Here is a 22,340-nt window from a genome sequence, read left to right on the forward strand (position 1 = left end):
AACAGATTAACAGGAGAGGTCTAGATACTACAATGTTAACAGATTAACAGGAGAGGTCTAGATACTACAATGTTAACAGATTAACAGGAGAGGTCTAGATACTACAATGTTAACAGATTAACAGGAGAGGTCTAGATACTACAATGTTAACAGAGTAACAGGAGAGGTCTAGACACTACAATGTTAACAGATTAACAGGAGAGGTCTTGATACTACAATGTTAACAGATTAACAGGAGAGGTCTAGATACTACAATGTTAACAGATTAACAGGAGAGGTCTTGATACTACAATGTTAACAGATTAACAGGAGAGGTCTAGATACTACAATGTTAACAGATTAACAGGAGAGGTCTAGATACTACAATGTTAACAGATTAACAGGAGAGGTCTAGATACTACAATGTTAACAGATTAACAGGAGAGGTCTAGATACTACAATGTTAACAGATTAACAGGAGAGGTCTAGATACTACAATGTTAACAGATTAACAGGAGAGGTCTAGATACTACAATGTTAACAGATTAACAGGAGAGGTCTAGATACTACAATGTTAACAGATTAACAGGAGAGGTCTAGATACTACAATGTTAACAGAGTAACAGGAGAGGTCTAGACACTACAATGTTAACAGATTAACAGGAGAGGTCTTGATACTACAATGTTAACAGATTAACAGGAGAGGTCTAGATACTACAATGTTAACAGATTAACAGGAGAGGTCTTGATACTACAATGTTAACAGATTAACAGGAGAGGTCTAGATACTACAATGTTAACAGATTAACAGGAGAGGTCTAGATACTACAATGTTAACAGATTAACAGGATACTACAAGTTAACAGATTAACAGGAGAGGTCTAGATACTACAATGTTAACAGATTAACAGGAGAGGTCTAGATACTACAATGTTAACAGATTAACAGGAGAGGTCTTGATACTACAATGTTAACAGATTAACAGGAGAGGTCTTGATACTACAATGTTAACAGATTAACAGGAGAGGTCTAGATACTACAATGTTAACAGATTAACAGTAGAGGTCTAGATACTACAATGTTAACAGATTAACAGTAGAGGTCTAGATACTACAATGTTAACAGATTAACAGGAGAGGTCTTGATACTACAATGTTAACAGATTAACAGGAGAGGTCTAGCCACATGTAGTAGATGGTATTAATATTTATTGGACAGTTTTTTACCTGTTTGATTTATAGACACATAAAGACAGTAAACTAATGCTATTGAACATTTGATCAATATCTTGGACTCTCACCAATGTGATCACACCTACATTAAGCTAAATATGTTTTACAAGATCCACATAATAAAAACCAGTATCACAGCTTCACGATAGTCATAGAGTCTTCTCTTCCTCCAACCCTCTGGGAACAGAGTGAACATCTGGTGACAGTACTGCTCTATTCTGGGACAAGCAGAACCACCCAGCCCTGTCTATGTAAATCTCAGTTTCACTCCCACAGCTACCAGTCTAGAAGGTGAACAGTTTCACTGCCTGAAATAACCTGGACTGGGACAGATATGAGGGAGTGACTGGTTCTAACCTCTTTGGTGGATTCAGGGCAGTTACAATAACAGATATTCCATCATATAATTAATGACAGATAAAACATATATTCTTCAAATATGTTTCATGTTTGAGCCCAGCATCATGTCTCATTCACAGATGTAACAGTCAGTAACCTGCTTATCAGGATAGTTAATATAATGCTAGATGATCACATCAATAATTGTTTGTGAGGTTCATATTGGGATGCGATTTATGTGGCTGATGCTGATGTAACATCATAATTATTATTTTTTACATCTGTGGATTTGACTCTGATTATGAACAGGTAATGTGTGTTTTAAAACTTCATGTAACTTTTATATGTGAACTTCACAACCATGACTATAATTATTCACAAGTATGATGATGGGGAACATGTGATCTGAATGATGCTTTGTAAACATATTAAAAGTTGACCTCCTCTACTGATCAGTGTTCCATGTCACTGTCTCTTCCCCTCATCACCTGCAGTAGGTCACATCTGTAGCAGTACAGTCAATAGACTGAAGGGTTTTAGCATGGTAAATAAGGAGTTTAGGAGCTCCTCCAGGTTTCTGTTGGTACCAGGCTAGGCGATTATTAAAATACACATTACTGCTGGTTTTACAGTTCAGAGAGACTGTCTGTCCTGGGACAACAGCTTTCACTGCAGGAGTCTGTGTCACAACGTACTGTCCTCTGGATTCTGAAAAATCTAATACATTGTTTTATATGAATGAAATATTACATATAGTAATGAATAGTTCTGAATAGAAATAGTTACATTTCTATGGTACAGTTGATAACCATTGCTATGAACGCTAAGACGACAACCTTACTGAAGCATAACTCACTCGCTGCCCTATCCCTCTGTGCTGGCACAAATCTACTACTCACTGGGATCCCTCACCCTTGACCCATCCTCTTCCACTTCATTGCCTCAGCATATGACACCCTCTGCACTACTCTGACTCTGGTCACGTCAACCTGCCTCTCTCGCACCTGACACGATCTCTAGCAACATCAGCACCCCTACAGTTGACACAACTTTATCTCCTGGGGTGGCAGGGTAGCCTAGTGGTTAGAGTGTTGGACTAGTAACCAGAAGTTTGCAAGTTCAAACCCCAGACCTGACAAGGTACAAATCTGTTGTTCTGCCCCTGAACCCACTGTTCCTAGGCCGTCATTGAAAATAAGAATTTGTTCTTAACTGACTTGCCTAGTTAACTAAAGGTATATTAAATTAAATGAATAAACTGTAGATTTAGTTAATTTTCAACAATAAATTCCAAGAACTGTAACCTTGAAAGCAGAAAGCAAGTGTCCAGATGATTCTGTTGTCCTGAACAGCTGTCAGTCATGAAGTGTTAAACTCACAGGGAAGTATTCTTTCTATGCAAACAGACTTTATGATCCCCCAGGGAACTGAAGTTGAAGAGCTCTTCTTTGGGATTGGGTTGGCGGATCTGTTTTCTCTTGAAGTCGTCGAGTCCAACTTCTTTGGACCTCATTTCCGGTCACAACTTGCAGACTTGTTTACGAGTTGCTGTGTGTTTTGTTGCCAACCTATTTTGCTACCTGACAACTTTACAGTTTTTACTTTTTAATTACCGTTCATATTTTTGTTTTTTCCCTCAACTTTTTCACTCCGGACGCTTTATCTGGACACGGTTCGTCAGGACCTCCAACAGCCGAAGCTAAGTAGTAACATTAACATGATGCCTTTTAATTGCAGTCGCTGTACTCATAATATACAGGAGAACGATCGCCTTACGGCGAGGATAGCTGTGCTGCAAGCCCAGCTTCAGACGCAATCGTTAGGCAAGGGTAATTTCAGTGTAGGAAAGGATGAAACAGCGTCTGTGCCACCAGTAAGTACAGATAGTAATATAAATCCCCTGGCACAGTCCCCGCAGCCGGACAACTTTCTCACGGTTTCTGGAAGGAAATGCTGTAGGAATGCTCAACCGGTGTCGCTCATTCAGCCGACAGAAACTTTCAACCGGTTTTCCCCATTAAGCACAGAGGCCGAGTCTTCTCTGGTCTCTACTCCTCCCGTTACGGGGTCTGAGACGCCGAAGCTTCCCAACATTAGCTCTGACAAATTGAAAACTCTTAGTCATTGGCAACTCCATTACCCGCAGTATTAGACTTAAAACGAATCATCCAGCGATCATACACTGTTTACCAGGGGGCAGGGCTACCGACGTTAAGGCTAATCTGAAGATGGTGCTGGCTAAAGCTAAAACTGGCGAGTGTAGAGAGTATAGAGATATTGTTATCCACGTCGGCACCAACGATGTTAGGCTGAAACAGTCAGAGATCACTAGCTTCTGTGTGTAAATCAGATAGAAAGATGTGTCGGCATCGAGTAATTGTCTCTGGCCCCCTCCCAGTTAGGGGGAGTGATGAGCTCTACAGCAGAGTCTCACAACTCAATCGTTGGTTGAAAACTATTTTCTGCCCCTCCCAAAAGATAGAATTTGTAGATAATTGGCCCTCTTTCTGGGACTCACCCACAAACAGGACCAAGCCTGACCTGCTGAGGAGTGAAGGTCACCATCCTGGAGGGCTGTTCTCATCTTATCTACCAACATAGACAGGGCTCCAACTCCTCTAGCTCCACAATGAAATAGGGTGCAGGCCAGGCAGCAGGATGTTAGCCAGCCTGCTAGCATAGTGGAGTCTGCCACTAGCACAGTCAGTGTTGTCAGCTCAGCTATCACCATTGAGACCGTGTCTGTGCCTCGACCTAGGTTGGGCAAAACTAAACATGGCAGTGTTCGCCTTAGCAATCTCACTAGGATAAAGACCACCTCCATTCTGATAGAGGAATTCTAAATTCCTGTATGTTTTATTGCCAAAACCAATTCACACTCATTTCTAATTCATTAATGAGTTGTAAGTTCATTAATTATGCATGAAGTAGATTGAGACCAGTCTTAAAAGCCAAAGGTAACAGTGTTTATTACAAGAGAGTACTAACCACATACACATATTTCCACAGGTTATAAACTGAAAATGACATCATCAGTTTCCCACCCTCTCTCCGATTCTCACAAGAGCCCATTGTTTTTAGGTCTGGACTCTCCTTCTACTCCCCCCATAAAACTACATTCCAAACTGTCTAAAATATATACTTTTCTCCACTAATGGAACACCACCCAAACATTTCTTATCTGTCTGAAAAGCTATAGCATCCCTCCCCCTTAAACCTCCCAAGAGGCACAGACAATTAATTCATTCTGCTTACATTTTCAGTAACAGCTTAACCAAGAACTCATACTTTTCATACCATAACATAATAGTATTAGAATAAATGGTTCTAATCAATAATGTATACATAATTAATCATTTCAACTATAATTTCCTCTATCACATTCCTGTCATTATTGAAAGAGATCATGATACCTCACATCTCAAAATAGGGCTACTTAATGTTAGATCCCTTACTTCAAAGGCAGTTATAGTCAATTAACTAATCACTGATCATAATCTTGATGTGAGTGGCCTGACTGAAACATGGCTTAAGCCTGATGAATTTACTGTGTTAAATGAGGCCTCACCTCCTGGCTACACTAGTGACCATATCCCCCGTGCATCTCGCAAAGGCGGAGGTGTTGCTAACATTTACGATAGCAAATTTCAATTTACAAAAAAAATAAAATGTTTTTGTCTTTTGAGCTTCTAGTCATGAAATCTATGCAGCCTACTCAATCACTTTTTATAGCTACTCTTCACAGGCCTCCTGGGCCATATACAGTGTTCCTCATTGAGTTCCCTGAATTCCTATCGGACCTTGTAGTCCGATAGGACTAGCAGATAATATTCTAATCTTTGGTGACTTTAATATTCACATGGAAAAGTCCACAGACCCACTCCACAAGGCTTTCGGAGCCATCATCGACTCAGTGGGTTTTGTCCAACATGTCTCTGGACCCACTCACTAGTTTTGTCCCATGGAATAACTGTTGTGGATCTTAATGTTTTTCCTCATAATCCTGGACTATCGGACCACCATTTTATTACGTTTGCAATTGCAACAAATAATCTGCTCAGACCCCAACCAAGGAACATCAAAAGTCGTGCTATAAATTCACAGACAACACAAAGATTCCTTGATGTCCTTCCAGATTCCCCCTGTCTACCCAAGGACGCCAGAGGACAAAAATCAGTTAACCACCTAACTGAGGAACTCAATTTAACCTTGCGCAATACCCTAGATGCAGTTGCACCCCTAAAAAACATCTCTCTTTCTCATAAGAAACTAGCTCGCTGGTACACAGAAAATACCCAAGCTCTGAAGCAAGCTTCCAGAAAATTGGAACGGAAATGGCGCCACACCAAACTGGAAGTCTTCCGACTAGCTTGGAAAGACAGTACCGTGCAGTACTGAAGAGCCCTTACTGCTGCTCGATCATCCTATTTTTCTAACTTAATTGAGGAAAATAAGAAAAATCCGAAATTCCTTTTTGATAATGTCGCAAAGCTAACTAAAAAGCAGCATTCCCCAAGAGAGGATGGCTTTCACTTTAGCAGTGATAAATTCATTAACTTCTTTGAGGAAAAGATTATGATTATTAGCAAACAAATTACGGACTCCTCTTTAAATCTGCGTATTCCTTCAAAGCTCAGTTGTCCTGAGTCTGCACAACTCTGCCAGGACCTAGGATCAAGAGAGACGCTCAAGTGTTTTAGTACTATATCTCTTGACACAATGATGAAAATAATCATGGCCTCTAAACCTTCAAGCTGCATACTGGACCCTATTCCAACTAAACTACTGAAAGAGCTGCTTCCTGTGCTTGGCCCTCCTATGTTGAACATAATAAACGGCTCTCTATCCACCGGATGTGTACCAAACTCACTAAAAGTGGCAGTAATAAAGCCTCTCTTGAAAGAGCCAAACCTTGACCCAGAAAATATAAAAAACTATCGGCCTATATCGAATCTTCCATTCCTCTCAAATTTTTTAGAAAAGGCTGTTGCGCAGCAACTCACTGCCTTCCTGAAGACAAACAATGTATACGAAATGCTTCAGTCTGGTTTTAGACCCCATCATTGCACTGAGACTGCACTTGTGAAGGTGGTAAATTACATTTGAATGGCATCGGACCGAGGCTCTGCATCTGTCCTTGTGCTCCTAGACCTTAGTGCTGCTTTTGATACCATCGATCACCACATTCTTTTGGAGAGATTGGAAACCCAAATTGGTATACACGGACAAGTTCTGGCCTGGTTTAGATCTTATCTGTCGGAAAGATATCAGTTTGTATCTGTGAATGGTTTGTCCTCTGACAAATCAACTGTAAATTTCGGTGTTCCTCAAGGTTCCGTTTTAGGACTACTATTGTTTTCACTATATATTTTACCATTTGGGGATGTCATTCGAAAACATAATGTTAATTTTCACTGCTATGCGGATGACACACAGCTGTACATTTCAATGAAACATGGTGAAGCCCCAAAATTGCCCTTGTAAGAAGCATGTGTTTCAGACATAAGGAAGTGGATGGCTGCAAACTTTCTACTTTTAAATTCGGACAAAACAGAGATGCTTGTTCTAGGTCCGAAGAAACAAAGAGATATTCTGTTGAATCTGACAATTAATCTTAATGGTTGTACAGTCATCTCAAATAAAACTGTGAAGGACCTCGGCGTTACTCTGGACCCTGATCTCTCTTTTGAAGAAGATATCAAGACCATTTCAAGGACAGCTTTTTTCCATCTACGTAACATTGCAAAAATCAGAAACTTTCTGTCCGAAAATGATGCAGAAAAATTAATCCATGCTTTTGTCACTTCTAGGTTAGACTACTGCAATGCTCTACTTTCCGGCTACCCGGATAAAGCACTAAATAAACTTCAGTTAGTGCTAAATACGGCTGCTATAATCCTGACTAGAACCCAAAAATTTGATAATATTACTCCAGTGCTAGCCTCCCTACACTGGGTTCCTGTCAAAGCAAGGGCTGATTTCAAGGTTTTACTGCTAACCTACAAAGCATTACATGGGCTTGCTCCTACCTATCTCTCTGATTTGGTCCTGCCGTACATACCTACACGCACGCTACGGTCACAAGATGCAGGCCTCCTAATTGTCCCTAGAATTTCTAAGCAAACAGCCTCTAGGCAGGGATTTCTCCTATAGAGCTCCATTTTTATGGAACGGTCTGCCTACCCACGTCAGAGACGCAAACTCGGTCTCAACATTTAAGTCTTTACTGAAGACTCATCTCTTCAGTGAGTCACATGATTGAGTGTAGTCTGGCCCAGGAGTGGGAAGGTGAACGGAAAGGCTCTGGAGCAACGAACCGCCCTTGCTGTCTCTGCCTGGCCAGTTCCCCTCTTTCCACTGGGATTCTCTGCCTCTAACCCTATTACAGGGGCTGAGTCACTGGCTTACTGGGGCTCTCTCATGCTGTCCCTGGAAGGGGTACGTCACCTGAGTGGGTTGATTAACTGATGTGGTCATCCTGTCTGGGTTGCCCCCCCCCCCCTTGGTTTGTGCCATGGCGGAGATCTTTGTGGGCTATACTCAGCCTTGTCTCAGGATGGACAAGTTGGTGGTTGAAGATATCCCTCTAGTGGTGTGGGGGGCTGTGCTTTGGCAAAGTGGGTGGGGTTATATCCTTCCTGTTTGGCCCTGTCCGGGGGTGTCCTCGGATGGGGCAACAGTGTCTCCCGACCCCTCCTGTCTCAGCCTCCAGTATTTATGCTGCAGTAGTTTATGTGTCGGGGGGCTAGGGTCAGTTTGTTATATCTGGAGTACTTCTCCTGTCCTATTCGGTGTCCTGTGTGAATTTAAGTGTGCTTTCTCTAATTCTCTCTTTCTCTCTTTCTTTCTCTCTCTCGGAGGACCTGAGCCCTAGGACCATGCCCCAGGACTACTTGACATGATGACTCTTTGCTGTCCCCAGTCCACCTGGCCGTGCTGCTGCTCCAGTTTCAACTGTTCTGCCTTATTATTATTCAACCATGCTGGTCATTTATGAACATTTGAACATCTTGGCCATGTTCTGTTATAATCTCCACCTGGCACAGCCAGAAGAGGACTGGCCACCCCACATGTGCTCTCTCTAATTCTCTCTTTCTCTCTTTCTTTCTCTCTCTCGGAGGACCTGAGCCCTAGGACCATGCCCCAGGACTACCTGACATGATGACTCCTTGCTGCCCCCAGTCCACCTGGCTGTGCTGCTGCTCCAGTTTCAACTGTTCTGCCTTATTATTATTCGACCATGCTGGTCATTTATGAACATTTGAACATCTTGGCCATGTTCTGTTATAATCTCCACCCGGCACAGCCAGAAGAGGACTGGCCACCCCACATAGCCTGGTTCCTCTCTTTTTTCCTAGCCACCATGCTTCTACACCTGCATTTATGTTCCATTTCTATAGTACAGTTGATAACCATTGCTATGAACGCTAAGACGACAACCTTACTGAAGCATAACTCACTCGCTGCCCTATCCCTCTGTGCTGGCACAAATCTACTACTCACTGGGATCCCTCACTCTTGACCCATCCTCTTCCACTTCATTGCCTCAGCATATGACACCCTCTGCACTAATCTAACTTTGGTCACGTCAACCTGCCTCTCTCGCACCTGACACGATCTCTAGCAACATCAGCACCCCTACAGTTGACACAACTTTATCCCCGAAACTGCACAATCCTCTATCCCATGCCCTCATGCACACTTCCCACATCTTGGAATCTCCCTCCCACACACTGTAGCAACATGTACAGTGGATTCTGCACAAAAGGATAACTAATATAGACTCAAAACTCAAAAGGACTGACAAGGACTTCTGTTTCACTCTCTGTCACTGTCTCTTCCCCCTCAGCACCTGCAGTAGGTCCCAGCTGTAGCTGTACAGTCACTGTGCAGTCTGACTGAGGGAGGTTTTAGTACGACTCTGTATCACTGTGTGAACACATAACCACTGTGGTAACTCTGACAGTAGTAATCTCCTGCATCTTCAGCCTGGACTCCACTGATGGTCAGAGTGAAGTCACTCCCAGATCCACTACCACTGAATCTAGATGGAGTCCCAGACTGAAGTGTTGTAGCATAGTAAATAAGGAGTTTAGGAGCTCCTCTGGGTTTCTGTTGGTACCAGGCCATCCTCTGTCCATAGTTGTTACTGTAAACAGCACTGCTGGTCTTACAGCTGAGACTGACTGAGTGACCCACTGAAACAGCTTTCACTGCAGGAGTCTGAGACACAGTGTACTGGCCTCTGGTCTCTGAAACAGAGATGGCATGTATCATTAACATTCCATCTCTCATACATTTCTCCAATGCATCATTTTAACATCAACTGTAAGGAGATTCTATATATTATTGTTAATAAGGTCCAGGTCATTTTCTGTTAAATATTTTACCTTGGAGACACAGAGCAAATATCCAGATGAAGAAGGTGTTAAAAGTCATGGTTGTTGTGGGTTCTGTTATCATCAAGGACAGTTCTCAGACATGAAATGTAAAACACACAGGGCTATAAACACTCTTAGAGCGCTGAAGCATGTGCTGTCTATGCAAAGTGTCCTTACTATGCAAATATACTTTTTGATGCCACATGGATACTGTAGTTGAAGGGTTCTGTGTGAACAGCAGCATTTTAATGGTTGAGGCTCATTGTCCAGCCAGTCATGGCCTTGATTGGTAAACAAGCCTCATCTGGGCTCAATCATAGGCTGGGAAGGTTCTGGAAGGTTCTAGCCGGGTGTGGCAGGAGAGAGGTTATAACTTGACAGAACCTTAGATTGTTTAAGTGGGTTATAATCATGTTATGTTATCTCAAATCAAAGTGTCTTATATGTAATTATAAACTGGGGTGTTCGAGCGCTCAGCGATGATTGGCTGGCAGCCGTGGTCTATGAGACCGTATACCATGGGTATGAAAACAACTTTTATTTTTACTGCTCTAATTATTTTGGTAACCATTTTATAACATAAATAAAGCACCTCAGGGGTTTGTGATATATGGCAAATATGCCAGGCTAAGGTCTGTGTCCAGACACTCCGCGTTGAGTCGTGCTTAAGAACAGCCTTTAACCATGGTATATTGGCCATATACAACACCTCCTCTGGCTTTTTCACTTAAATAGTCTTCCAGATTTTATTAATAAATGTTGTGTGATGTGATGTAGAAACATGATAGCTATGTAATCACTGACAGGGTTTCTGATATACAGTACCTGCTGAATGGGGACTGATGTATTGATTGTAGACATCTACAAATGGAGCATATTGTTATTAATGTGTTATTAGATCAGACAGTATCTGCTCTCATTCTCTCCCGAGTGGTCAGGCTCAGTAACTGCAGTCTGTGTGGACTGTAGTGCTGCTGACTGATTGATCTGAAAGGGAGATCTCCAGAGCTCTGACATCTCCAGTCTCCTGCTTCACCTGCTGCTCTCTGGAACTACCACAGTGGTGTGAGGGAGGATGTATGGGTAATGTTTAGGGGCTTTATTGTATGTGTTTGAATCATTTTGCTATTCAAAACACAAGTCATCTTTAGGGGTTTTGATCATTGCACAATATCTCTATTCAGATTGGTTGATGGTTTTCCTTGAATTACTCAACAGAGTCAACATGTAGTTAATGGTGAGGAGAAACATTTAGTGATCAGTAATGGTCTTCTAGCTCTAGTTTGACTCTCATGTTGTTCAGCTCTACTACACCCTGTGTCGTTATACTGGATCCTCTCCTCCCCTCAGCACCTGCAGTAGGTCCCAGCTGTAGCAGTACAGTCACTGTACAGTCTGACTGAGGGAGGTTTATGTACGGCCTCTCCCATTAAACATTATTAGTAGTAGCTGAACCTCCTCTCTCCTCTCCTCTAGCTGGTTCTTCTGTCAGGCCCACAGTGTCTCTGCTCCCCCTGTCCTCTGAGCTGCTCTCTGGGGTCTCGGCCACACTGGCCTGCCTGCTGAGCTGCTATTGCCCCGAGGAGGTGTTGGTGATCTGGGAGGTGGTCAGGGCAGAGGTGATGGAGGGGGTCCTGACCACCACAGAGGAAAAGAATGGTGTCTTTCACAGCCGCAGCAACCTGACCCTGAGCAAGGCACGCTGGGAAGAGGGAGAGGTGTACACCTGCAGGGTAGCCCAGGTCGACACCCTTCCCGGAAAAGTCAGTGTAGCATCTAGAGACAGGAGAAGCCATTGTAAAGGTCTTGAAAGTCCCCACATGAAGCTAGTTCTGGAAACATTAGTGTTTTAGAGCTGAATGTTACAGTATAATAGCAAATAATATCAGTAGTGCTGTGTGTTAAATGAACTATTTTGAGAGTAAGTTGAAGTTGAATATGTATGTATAAATATATGGATGAGCGATGGTTGTGCGGCGTAGGCAAGATGCAGTAGATGGTATACAATACAGTATATGCATATGAGATGAGTAATGTAGGACATGTAAACATTATTAAAGTGGCGTTATTTAAAGTGACTAGTGATCCATTTATTAAAGTGGCCAGAGATTGAGTCTGTATGTTGGCAGCAGCCTCTCTATGTTAGTGATGGCTGTTTAACAGACTGATGGCCTTGAGATAGAAGCTGTTTTTCAGTCTCGGTCTCAGCTTTGATGCACCTGTACTGACCTCGCCTTCTGGATGATAGCAGGGTGAACAGGCAGTGGCTCGGGTGGTTGTTGTCCTTGATGATCTTTTTGGCCTTCCTGTGACATTAGGTGGTGTAGGTGTCCTGGAGGGCAGGTAGTTTGCCCCCGGTGATGCATTTTGCAGACCGTACTACCCTCCATAGTTGCTGTACCAGGCGGTGATACAGCTCGAAAGGATGCTCTTGATTGTGCATCTGTAAAAGTTTGTGACTGTTTTTGGTGACAAGCCATATTTCTTCAGCCTCTTGAGGTTGAAGAGGCGCTGTTGCGCCTTCTTCACCACGCTGTCTGTGTGGGTGGACCATTTTAGTTTGTCCGTGATGTGTACACAGAGGAACTTAAAATGTTTCACCTTCTCCACTACTGTCCTGTCGATGTGGATGGGGAGGTGCTCACTCTGCTGTTTCCTGAAGTCCACGATCATCTCCTTTGTTTTGTTGACGTTGAGTGTGAGGTTATTTTCCTGACACCACACTCCGAGGCCCCTCACCTCCTCCCTGTAGGCTGTCCCGTCGTTGTTGGTAACCAAGCCTATCACTCTAGTGTCGTCTGCAAACTTGATGATTGAGTTGGAGGCATGCATGCATAAGCAGTCATGGGTGAACAGGGAGTACAGGAGAGGGCTGAGAACGCACCCTTGTGGGGTCCAAGTGTTGAGGATCTGCGGAGTGGATATGTTGTTTCCTACCTTCACCACCTGGGGGGCGGCCCGTCAGAAATTCCAGGACCCAGTTGCACAGGGCGGGGTCGAGACCCGGAGTCTCTAGCTTAATGATGAGTTTGGAGTGTACTATAGAGTTGAATGCTGAGGTGTAGTCAATGAACAGCATTCTTGCATAGGTATTCCTCTTGTCCAAATGGGATAGGGCAGTATGCAGTGTGATGGCATCGTCTGTGGACCTATTGGGGCGGTAAGCAAATTGGAGAGGGTCTAGGGTGTCAGGTAGGGTGGATGTGATATGATCCTTGACTAGTCTCTCAAAGCACTTCATGACGACGGGGCGATAGTCATTTAGTTCAGTTAGCTTTCTTGGGAAAAGGAAAAATGGTGGCCATCTTGAAGCATGTGGGGACAACAGACTGGGATAGGGATTGATTGAATATGTCTGTAAACACACCAGCCAGTTGGTCTGCGCATGCTCTGAGGAGACGGCTAGGGATGAGCCGGCAGCCTTGCGAGGGTTAACACGTGTAAATGTTTTACTCACATTGGCCACGGAGAAGGAGAGCCCACAGGCTTTGGTAGCGGGCCGTGTCAGTTGCACTGTATTGTCCTCAAAGTGAGGAAAGAGATTGTTTAATTTGTCTGGGAGCAAGGCGTCGATATTCGCAACACGGCTGGTTTTCTTTTTGTAATCCGTGATTGTGATTGTCTGTAGACCCTGCCACATAAGATATAATGAACTGTCTGTTCACTCATGCTTGGTCTCTCATGTAAGTTCCTCTAATCAGTTAGTGAACACTTCTCTAAACTAAAGCTGGTAGGATTCCTCTGGTAGTGTTGTCTGTCCTCTGTGACTTTACCTCCACTGTTAAATCTGAGATCAACATGTTTAATAAAGGAATATACAACATGGATCACTATCACTACTGCTGCTGCTGTTGTCTTTCATATGGACAATATGGAGGAATACTAGCAACACTGATCTAATGCTGGACTGTTCCTCCAGACTAGGAGAACCTGATACACAGAGGAAGGAACAAATACTATTATCTGGATGTAAGATACAATTCATATTTCTACCCCCTAGAAATGTAATTATGAAGTGTTTGTTCTACCTGGAAGATGTTAAAGTGTATCTGTGTTGATTATGATTCTGTATGAGTGATCTTCACTGTAACAGCTGCAGTAACACAACACAGAGAGGTTTTTGTACCAGCAGTAATAGTGATTGTATCACTGTGGTGGACTTTTGGTAGTGGCACCAGACTTGATGTTGGAAGTAAGTAAACACCAAATTAACTGTTTTATTCACGTTTTTATGTTGTGTTTCAATTTCTCTATACATTTAACCTCAATATTGAGGATTTAAATACAAAAAATACACAAGGCCAGCAGTACAAGGCCTTCACAGACTATGGTCAAATAGAATATAAATGTTATTACATCTAATCAAATTTGACTTGCATTTTTGAAAGATGTTAGAGATTAGCCTACATCTTAGACTAGTTGTATGAATAAACACACGGCACCGAGTCGAAACTATAAAATAAACAGTAGGTTGAAAAAAAATAAACAATAAACACTTCCTTTAAAATGTAGAAGATAAAACAATATTTGGCAATTATTCATACCATATTAGAGTTAGATATTTGAACTACAGTCTAAAGAAATTCAGCTTCCCCAATAGTCAGAAGGTTTTTGTACCAGCAGTAATAGGGATTGTATCACTGTGGTACACTTTTGGTAGCGGAACCAGACTTGATGTTGGAAGTAAGTAACAAGCTCTCTTCATATTTCTTTCTGATTACATTTTTTTTTAACTTGCTTAAATATATTACGATTTTATAAATCTTTATTTTAAATATATTGCATTTTTCTATTGCTTTACACTGAGCCTTCTTTCAAATAATATTTTATTCAATCAAAATGTTAAATAGTAGGTTTTTTTGTATGTCTGATTTGTTTGAGAGCAGACTTTATAACTCTTAAAGTGTTGGTTATTCCGGTTATTGTTGCATTGTAAAAGAGTCTTATGTCTGTATACAACCTCTGGATTATCTTAATATACTGTAGATGGTCTGAGTATTCTGATCAGAACAATCCTAAAATATCTGACATAATAGTAACGCTAAAGATAACCACTTACACTTGACTCATATTGTTCATAAATCTGCATTGTATATCTATCATATTATGTTTAGTGTTTTCTTCAAACCTTTACCAATCTAACTACATTATATTTAAAAGGCATTTCCAAATCAATGTATTTGTATGTCTATTGCTTTTATAAATCTTTTAGACATAGTAGTTGCAGTTGATGTGTTCTGTTTGTTCCAGGTAACAGTGCCCCCACCCTCACCGTCCTGCCCCCCTCTAGTGAGGAGCTGTCCAGTACAACAACAGCCACCCTGACATGTCTGGCCAACAAGGGCTTCCCCTCAGACTGGACCATGAGCTGGAAAGTGGACGGGACCAACAAGAACCAGGAGACCAGTTCTAGGGTCCTGGAGAAGGATGGCCTGTACAGCTGGAGCAGCACCCTGACTCTCACTGCCCAGGAGTGGACCAAGGCAGGAGAGGTGACTTGTGAAGCCCAGCAGAAATCCCAGAATCCGGTCACTAAGACCCTGAGGAGGGCTGACTGTTCTGGATAGGACCCCTCAGACACACACCCCTGTGGAGAGAGGCTGCTGGTTCCTCTGCTTTGACTCTGTTCTGAGATCAGATGTTCTCTGTCTTATTGATCTCTGACATGTAGACTAACAGAGGGCTTTGCTTGAGTTCATGTGTCAATCCTCTCTGTAGACTGAGGTTGTATCATTGTTAGATTTGATGTGTTCTGTTTTATTACAATTAGATGCTGTAGGAATGTTTGCTTTGATGAATACATGAAAATAAAGATTTCCCTTTGGAACAAATATTTTCATTGTCTCTTTAAATAAACCCAAATAGACTTTAATCTTAAATGTTGTTGAATGATACAGCAACATATTAATCAAGCCAGATTCACAGTTTCTTTGAAACTATCAGATCTAAACCTCATTGTTTAGTGCACCCCCCTCTTTAGCTTCCACTTGTCAGAGATGGAAGTGGATCAACCGATTCAAACCTAGAACCCTGACCCTCTAACCCTGACCCTCTAACCCTGACCCTCTAACCCTGACCCTCTAACCCTGACCCTAATGCATTTGAACATTTGATCGATATGTCTGGCTCTCACCAATATGATCATTCATGTATTTTGCTTAAATGCAATACATTTGTCCACTTAATATTAAAAGTATCACATCTTCAAGATAGAGTCTTCTCTACCTCCAACCCCCTGGGAACAGAGTGAACATCTGGTGACATTGCTGCTCTATTCTGGGACAAGCAGAACCACCCAGCCCTGTCTATGTAAATCTCAGTTTCACTCCCACAGCTACCAGTCCAGCAGTTGAACAGTTTCACTACCTGAAATACCATGTACTAGGTCAGATGTGAGGGAGTGGATTGGTTTTAACCTCTATGGTGAAATCAGGGAGAGGGACATAAATGATATGGCACCATGGAATTAATTACAGATAAAATGGGTATTATACTTCATGTAGATAGTGTATGTAGTGCAGAGGAGGCTGGTGGGAGGAGCAATAGGAACATGGCATAATTGTAATGGCTGGAATGGAATCAAATCAACACAACATGCATTCCATTTCAGCCATTATGATGAGCCTGTCCGTCCCATAGCTCCTCCCATCTGTAGAGTACATGTGTCTGATGTTTGAGCCAAGCATGATTTCTCATTAACAGATGTAATAGTCAGTAACCTGCTCATCAAAATAGTTCATATAATGTTAGAAGATCACATCCATTTAAATCAGACATTTGGTTGAGGTCCATATGAGGACTTGTTTTGGGGGGCTGAAGTGATTGTAACTATGAAGTAATGTTGAGGTCATAACACCTTTTGTTTAACTTCTGTAGATATTGCTTTGCATATGGACAGGAATTGTGTTTAAAAACATACAATAATTTACAGTGGGGCAAAAAAGTATTTAGTCAGCCACCAATTGTGCAAGTTCTCCCACTTAAAAAATACTTATTTTCCACCATCATTTGCAAATAAATTAATTAAAAATCCTACAATGTGATTTTCTGGATTTTTTTTTTCATTTTGTCTGTCATAGTTGAAGTGTACCTATGATGAACATTACAGGCCTCTCATATTTTTAAGTGGGAGAATTTGCACAATTGGTGGCTGACTAAATACTTTTTTCCCCCACTGTAAATGTTATTGGTCAATTTGTAAAAAGAAAAATAATTCATCTATATGCGGATGATACTATTATGTACTATTATGTAACAGCCCTGACTGCTGACCTAGCTGTGACAGTGGGATTTTGCATCTGTGCAGAAAGCCCTTACTGATTCAAAACTCATACTTAACGCGGGCAAAACCAAATACATAGAGTTTTCATGTTCTCGTAAGATTGTCTCAGATTGATTACATCTTCACTCATTAGATGGTTCTATAATCCCTGCATACAAATACCTTTAGTAATTCAGATTGAGAATGATTTAACGTTTGAAAACATATGAATGAGCTTGATATGAAGCTAAGATTTAAAGTGGGCTTTTTCTTTTACAGAAACAGATCTTGACACATTTTAGAGTGGCCTTGTATTGTCCCCAGCACAAGGTGCAACTGTATAATGATCATGCTGTTTAATCAGCTTCTTGATATGCCACACCTGTCAGGTGGATGGATAATCTTGGCAAAATCAGAAATGCTCACTAACAGGGATGTAAACACATTTGTGTCATTTTTTGTTGTTGTTGAAATATAAGCTTTTTGTGCGTATGGAACAATTCTGGGATCTTTCATTTCAGCTCATGAAACACTTTACATGTTGCGTTCATATTTTTGTTTGTTGTATAACGAACAACTGGGTTGCCTCCATAGAAACAGAACAAAAAGATGGGCGAGGCCCCTTTTTTTCTCCACTTTCTCCTCTTACATTTTAGGGTATCTGAGGGGTAATATAAACTTATTTTGACTTGTTGAAACAAAGTTAAGTACATTTTCGGATTCCTTTCTCTGCTCTCTACTCAAATGGATCAGCGCGCCACCACTATTACTTTTACAACTACTAGTCTTAGCACCTGTATCTTGTCATGGATGATTTTAAATGTAGTGTTTCATCCACTAATGTTTGAAGAATGATGCCAAAAAGAAGAGGAGGAGCAGGATATGAAATAAATGAAACAAGAAGAAGAGCAAGTGGACCAGCAACCTGGGGCTAGCATTAATGTTAGTCATGCAGAAATCAGTAACATTAGCGCTGCTATAGACGACATAGAATAGTGAATTAGGAAGCTAGCTACATCAAGACCGACCAACTGGGCAGTGAAGTGCATTCTGGAATGGCTGTCAGAAAAGGGGATAAACATCTGTAATACCCATGTAAAAAGAAGTATAGAGTATAGAGTTTATTTGATTTGTAATGGTGTTAATGCATTTTTTTTAAAGCAATGTTTCTTTATTAATGTACAAGTGAATAGGTTGGTTGACTTTTAAATGTGTTTCTCACTTATCTTGTTAAGTATTGGCCAATGAGGTAGCTTGTTAAGTTGTGGCCAATGGGATAGTGGACCTGGTTAACAGGAGGCCTGGGAAAAAGGTAGTGGAAGATGTAGAGGAGAAACGTGATCGGCGTTGGTGAAGAAAAACGACTAAAGGAGATAAAGAGAGAACAAAAACACACCTCCAGAGTTTTGAAGGGAAATCATGATTTTTAAAATTTTTATAAAAGAGTATTATTATTTTGTTAATGGGGCGGCAGGTAGCCTAGTGGTTAGAGCGTTGGACTAGTAACCGAAAGGTTGCAAGATTGAATCCCAGAGCTGACAAGGTAAACCTCTGTCGTTCTGCCCCTGAACAAGGCGGTTCACCCACTGTTCCTATGTCATCATTGAAAATAAGAATTTGTTCTTGACTGACTTGCCTAGTTAAATAAAGGTCTAATTAAAATGAAGACTTATTGGAGACTGAAGTTGCCTTTGCATTGTGGAGACATTTGACATCCTCGAGGTTAGCCTTTCATCGTGTGAGACCTGGAGAGAACTGCTTGTGGACGATTGACGAGTTTGGGTTTCACAGGGATGTCTGTTGCTGCTACGGAGTTTTGGTAGCTGTGTTTGCTGTGGATCTTGTCCTCACAAGATCCACTTGTCGATTGAGGACACCTGCACAGAACTACTATACTTTGCTGAGGCAATATCTACGAGTAGTGAGTTACCACAAATGGGAGTACTTTGGAACTTTATGTATGCATGTCGTCATTGTTTTAGCTCCAATGTGCGCCAATGGTTTAAGCAAAATTGCCATTTTTGGACATTGGTTGTGCATCGGGGTTTATTATTTTTTATTTATTTTGATGTGGTACATTGAAAATGTGATTAAAACGTCACTTGACAAACAGTGTTAGTGAATGTAGCATCACGTTTTGTTGAGAAACACATGGTTTGGGAAATAAAATATATATATATATATATTTTTATGCTGGTAAGCCTTTGTATAAAGGCAATAATATACTCGAGGCCATATGTTTTGGACACAGATCATGTTCTTCGCCTCAAGGCTATGACGATATCACAGCAATGATAAAAATGTCATAACACATGGCCTCATGAATTATTGCTTAGCCTTATTGTTTTGCTTCTTACTCGCATTTGGACTGTTAATAGCTCCCATTTGGCCTGTGCACCTCCATTGTCAACCAGACAAATTACAAATATCATCTACACTCACATGACTCTATCTTGTTGACTGTACCTAAAGCCCTTACATAGCTGTGTTAAAAAAAACTTTCTAGGAGGTCCTCTCTTTGAATGAGTAGCTAGGGTCGACTGTAGACTGACTACTGTAGCTAGGGTAGACTGTAGACTGACTACTGTAGCTAGGGTCGACTGTTGACTGACTACTGTAGCTAGGGTAGACTGTAGACTGACTACTGTAGCTAGGGTAGACTGTAGACTGATTACTGTAGCTAGGGTAGACTGTAGACTGATTACTGTAGCTAGGGTCGACTGTAGACTGATTACTGTAGCTAGGGTAGACTGTAGACTGACTACTGTAGCTAGGGTCGACTGTATACTGATTACTGTAGCTAGGGTCGACTGTAGACTGATTACTGTAGCTAGGGTAGACTGTAGACTGACTACTCTAGCTTGGGTAAAAACTATGGTGGACAATGAAGTGTGGGGGGCTGTCAATGTTTTTGACCCCCAGATGCACTACACCTCTATAAATACTTATTGCCTTCTCAATGTGTGCATTTCTGTTTTTAAACTGTAGTGCGTTGTGTTTTATGTTGTAATTGTGTGTAAAGCGTTGTGTTTTATGTTGTAAATCTGTGTACAACTTTGTGTGCTGCTGTTTTGACCAGGTATCTCTTGTAAAATAGATGTTTAATCTCAATGAGACTAATCTGGGAAAATAGTCCAATTAAATAAAAATGTAAAATAAATGCTTTTCAAAACGTCTAACTTTTATAAGTGAACTTTCAGGCCATGACAAACATAACTAGTCTCAACCTTGATAACAAAGATAATGATGATGATGATGATGAGGAACATGTGATCTGAATGATACTTTCTAAACATATTCAAAAATGACCTCCTCTACTGATCAGTGTTCCATGTCACTGTCTCTTCCCCTCATCACCTGCAGTAGGTCCCAGCTGTATCAGTACAGTCACTGTACAGTCTGACTGAGGGAGGTTTTTGTACGACTCTGTATCACTGTGGACCAAAAGGTGCTACCAAGCCAGTCTGTGTGTAAACTCTGACAGTAGTAATCTCCTGCATCTTCAGCCTGGACTCCACTGATGGTCAGAGTGAAGTCACTCCCTGATCCACTGCCACTGAATCTAGATGGAGTCCCAGAATGGAGTGTGTTCCCTGGAAGCATCGTTAGTTTGGGTTTTTCTCCTGGTTTCTGTTGGTACCAGGATAGACACTGATGGCCCGATGACTGACCATTGTGACAATTACTATACACATTACTGCTGGCTTTACAGATCATAGAGACTTTCTGTCCTGGGAGAACAGTTTTCACTGTAGGAGTCTGTGTCACAGTGACCTGTCCTCTGGATTCTGAAACAGAGACATTTAAGAATTGTTCATTAAACTGTGTTTGTTTTGTCTACATGTTCATGAATCTCAATCTGTTTTGAGACAGAGGCAATTTACATTTAATATTTTGATAAGAAAAATAATTTGCAGATCATGATATTCAATAGTCTTACCCTGAATTAAGAACATCAATATCCACAAGAATCTCATAATCAAAGCCATTGTTGAAGTTCTGTTGTCATGAAGGACAGCTATCAGTCATTGTGTTAAACTGTGTTAAACTCTCACAGGGCTATAAACACTCACAGACCACTGAAGCATGTGCTGCCAATGCAAAGTATCTTATATGTAAATTGCCTTCCTAGACAGTCCAATTTTATTAATACCTGTTGTGTGATGTAGACACATGATAACTTTGTTACTGGTTTCTGATATAAGTGCTGAATGGGGACTGATATATTAATTATAGACATCTACAAATGGAGCATATTGTTATTACTGTGTTATTATAACAGATAGTATCTTTCTGTGTCTCTCCAGTGGTCAGGGTTAATAACTGCAGTCTGTGTGTGGACTGATGCTGCTGACTGACTGATCTAAAGGGAGATCTCCAGAGCTCTGACGTCTCCAGTCTCCTGCTTCACCTGCTGCTCTCTGGAACTACCACAGTGGTGTGAGGGAGGATATATTGGTAATGTTTAGGGGCTTTATTGTATATGTTTTAATCATCTTGATTAAATTCTAACTATTCAAAACACAAATGAATAATACATCTTTAGGGTTTTGATCATTGTATATCTCTAATTCAGTTTGGTTGATGGTTTTCCTTGAGTTACTCAACAGAGTCAACATGTAGTTAATGGTCAGGAGAAATATTAGGTGATCAGTTATGATTTAAGGTCTTCTAGACATACAGTAGCTCTAGTTTGACTCTTGTTGTTCAGCTCTACTACACACTGATTCAGCTACCCGCAACTCCTTTTCCACCCAGCGGTGAAACAGAGGAGTCATTGTCAGTCCTTTTGAGTTTTGAGCCTGACAAAGTCATGTTATGATGTATTAGTTATCCTGTTAGAGCTTTTGTGCAGAATCCACTGCTCTGTTTCAGGTGCAACGTTCATGGTCATGTTGTAGCAGTGTGTAGGAGGGAAATTCCAAGATGTGGGAAGTGTGCAGGAGGGCATGGGACAGAGGATTGTGTAGTTTGGCTGGATAAAGTTGTGTAAACAGTAGGGGTTCTCCTATTGCTGGAGATCAGCGGTGTCCGGTGTGAGAGAGGCAGGTTGAAGTGGTCAGAGTAGCGCAGAGGGTGCCTCTCACATGCTGCGGCAGCGAAGAAAGAGGAGGAGGATGGGTGAAGGGTGAGTGATACTGAGAGGAT

The 22,340-nt window shown here is 41.5% G+C and overlaps 1 long non-coding RNA gene and 1 gene segment (V, D, J or C); one reads left to right on the top strand and one right to left on the bottom strand.

The window, feature by feature from the left end:
* Positions 1 to 13,756: 13,756 nt before the first annotated feature.
* Positions 13,757 to 15,762, top strand: LOC118366421 (Ig kappa-b4 chain C region-like). The segment is given in 3 exon segments: positions 13,757 to 13,900; positions 14,064 to 14,123; positions 15,182 to 15,762. Coding segments are annotated over 3 exon segments (447 nt in total).
* A 4,514-nt stretch (positions 15,763 to 20,276) lies between these two features.
* On the bottom strand, positions 20,277 to 21,219 carry LOC127914655 (uncharacterized). Its single transcript, XR_008089244.1, has 2 exons — positions 21,133 to 21,219; positions 20,277 to 20,980 (listed from the first exon to the last, which is right to left on the bottom strand). It is a non-coding gene; the product is annotated as an uncharacterized LOC127914655 (long non-coding RNA).
* Between the last annotated feature and the right edge of the window lie 1,121 nt (positions 21,220 to 22,340).

This window comes from Oncorhynchus keta, chromosome 33 (genome assembly GCF_023373465.1).
Source record: "Oncorhynchus keta strain PuntledgeMale-10-30-2019 chromosome 33, Oket_V2, whole genome shotgun sequence".
Classification (NCBI taxonomy): Eukaryota; Metazoa; Chordata; class Actinopteri; order Salmoniformes; family Salmonidae; genus Oncorhynchus; species Oncorhynchus keta.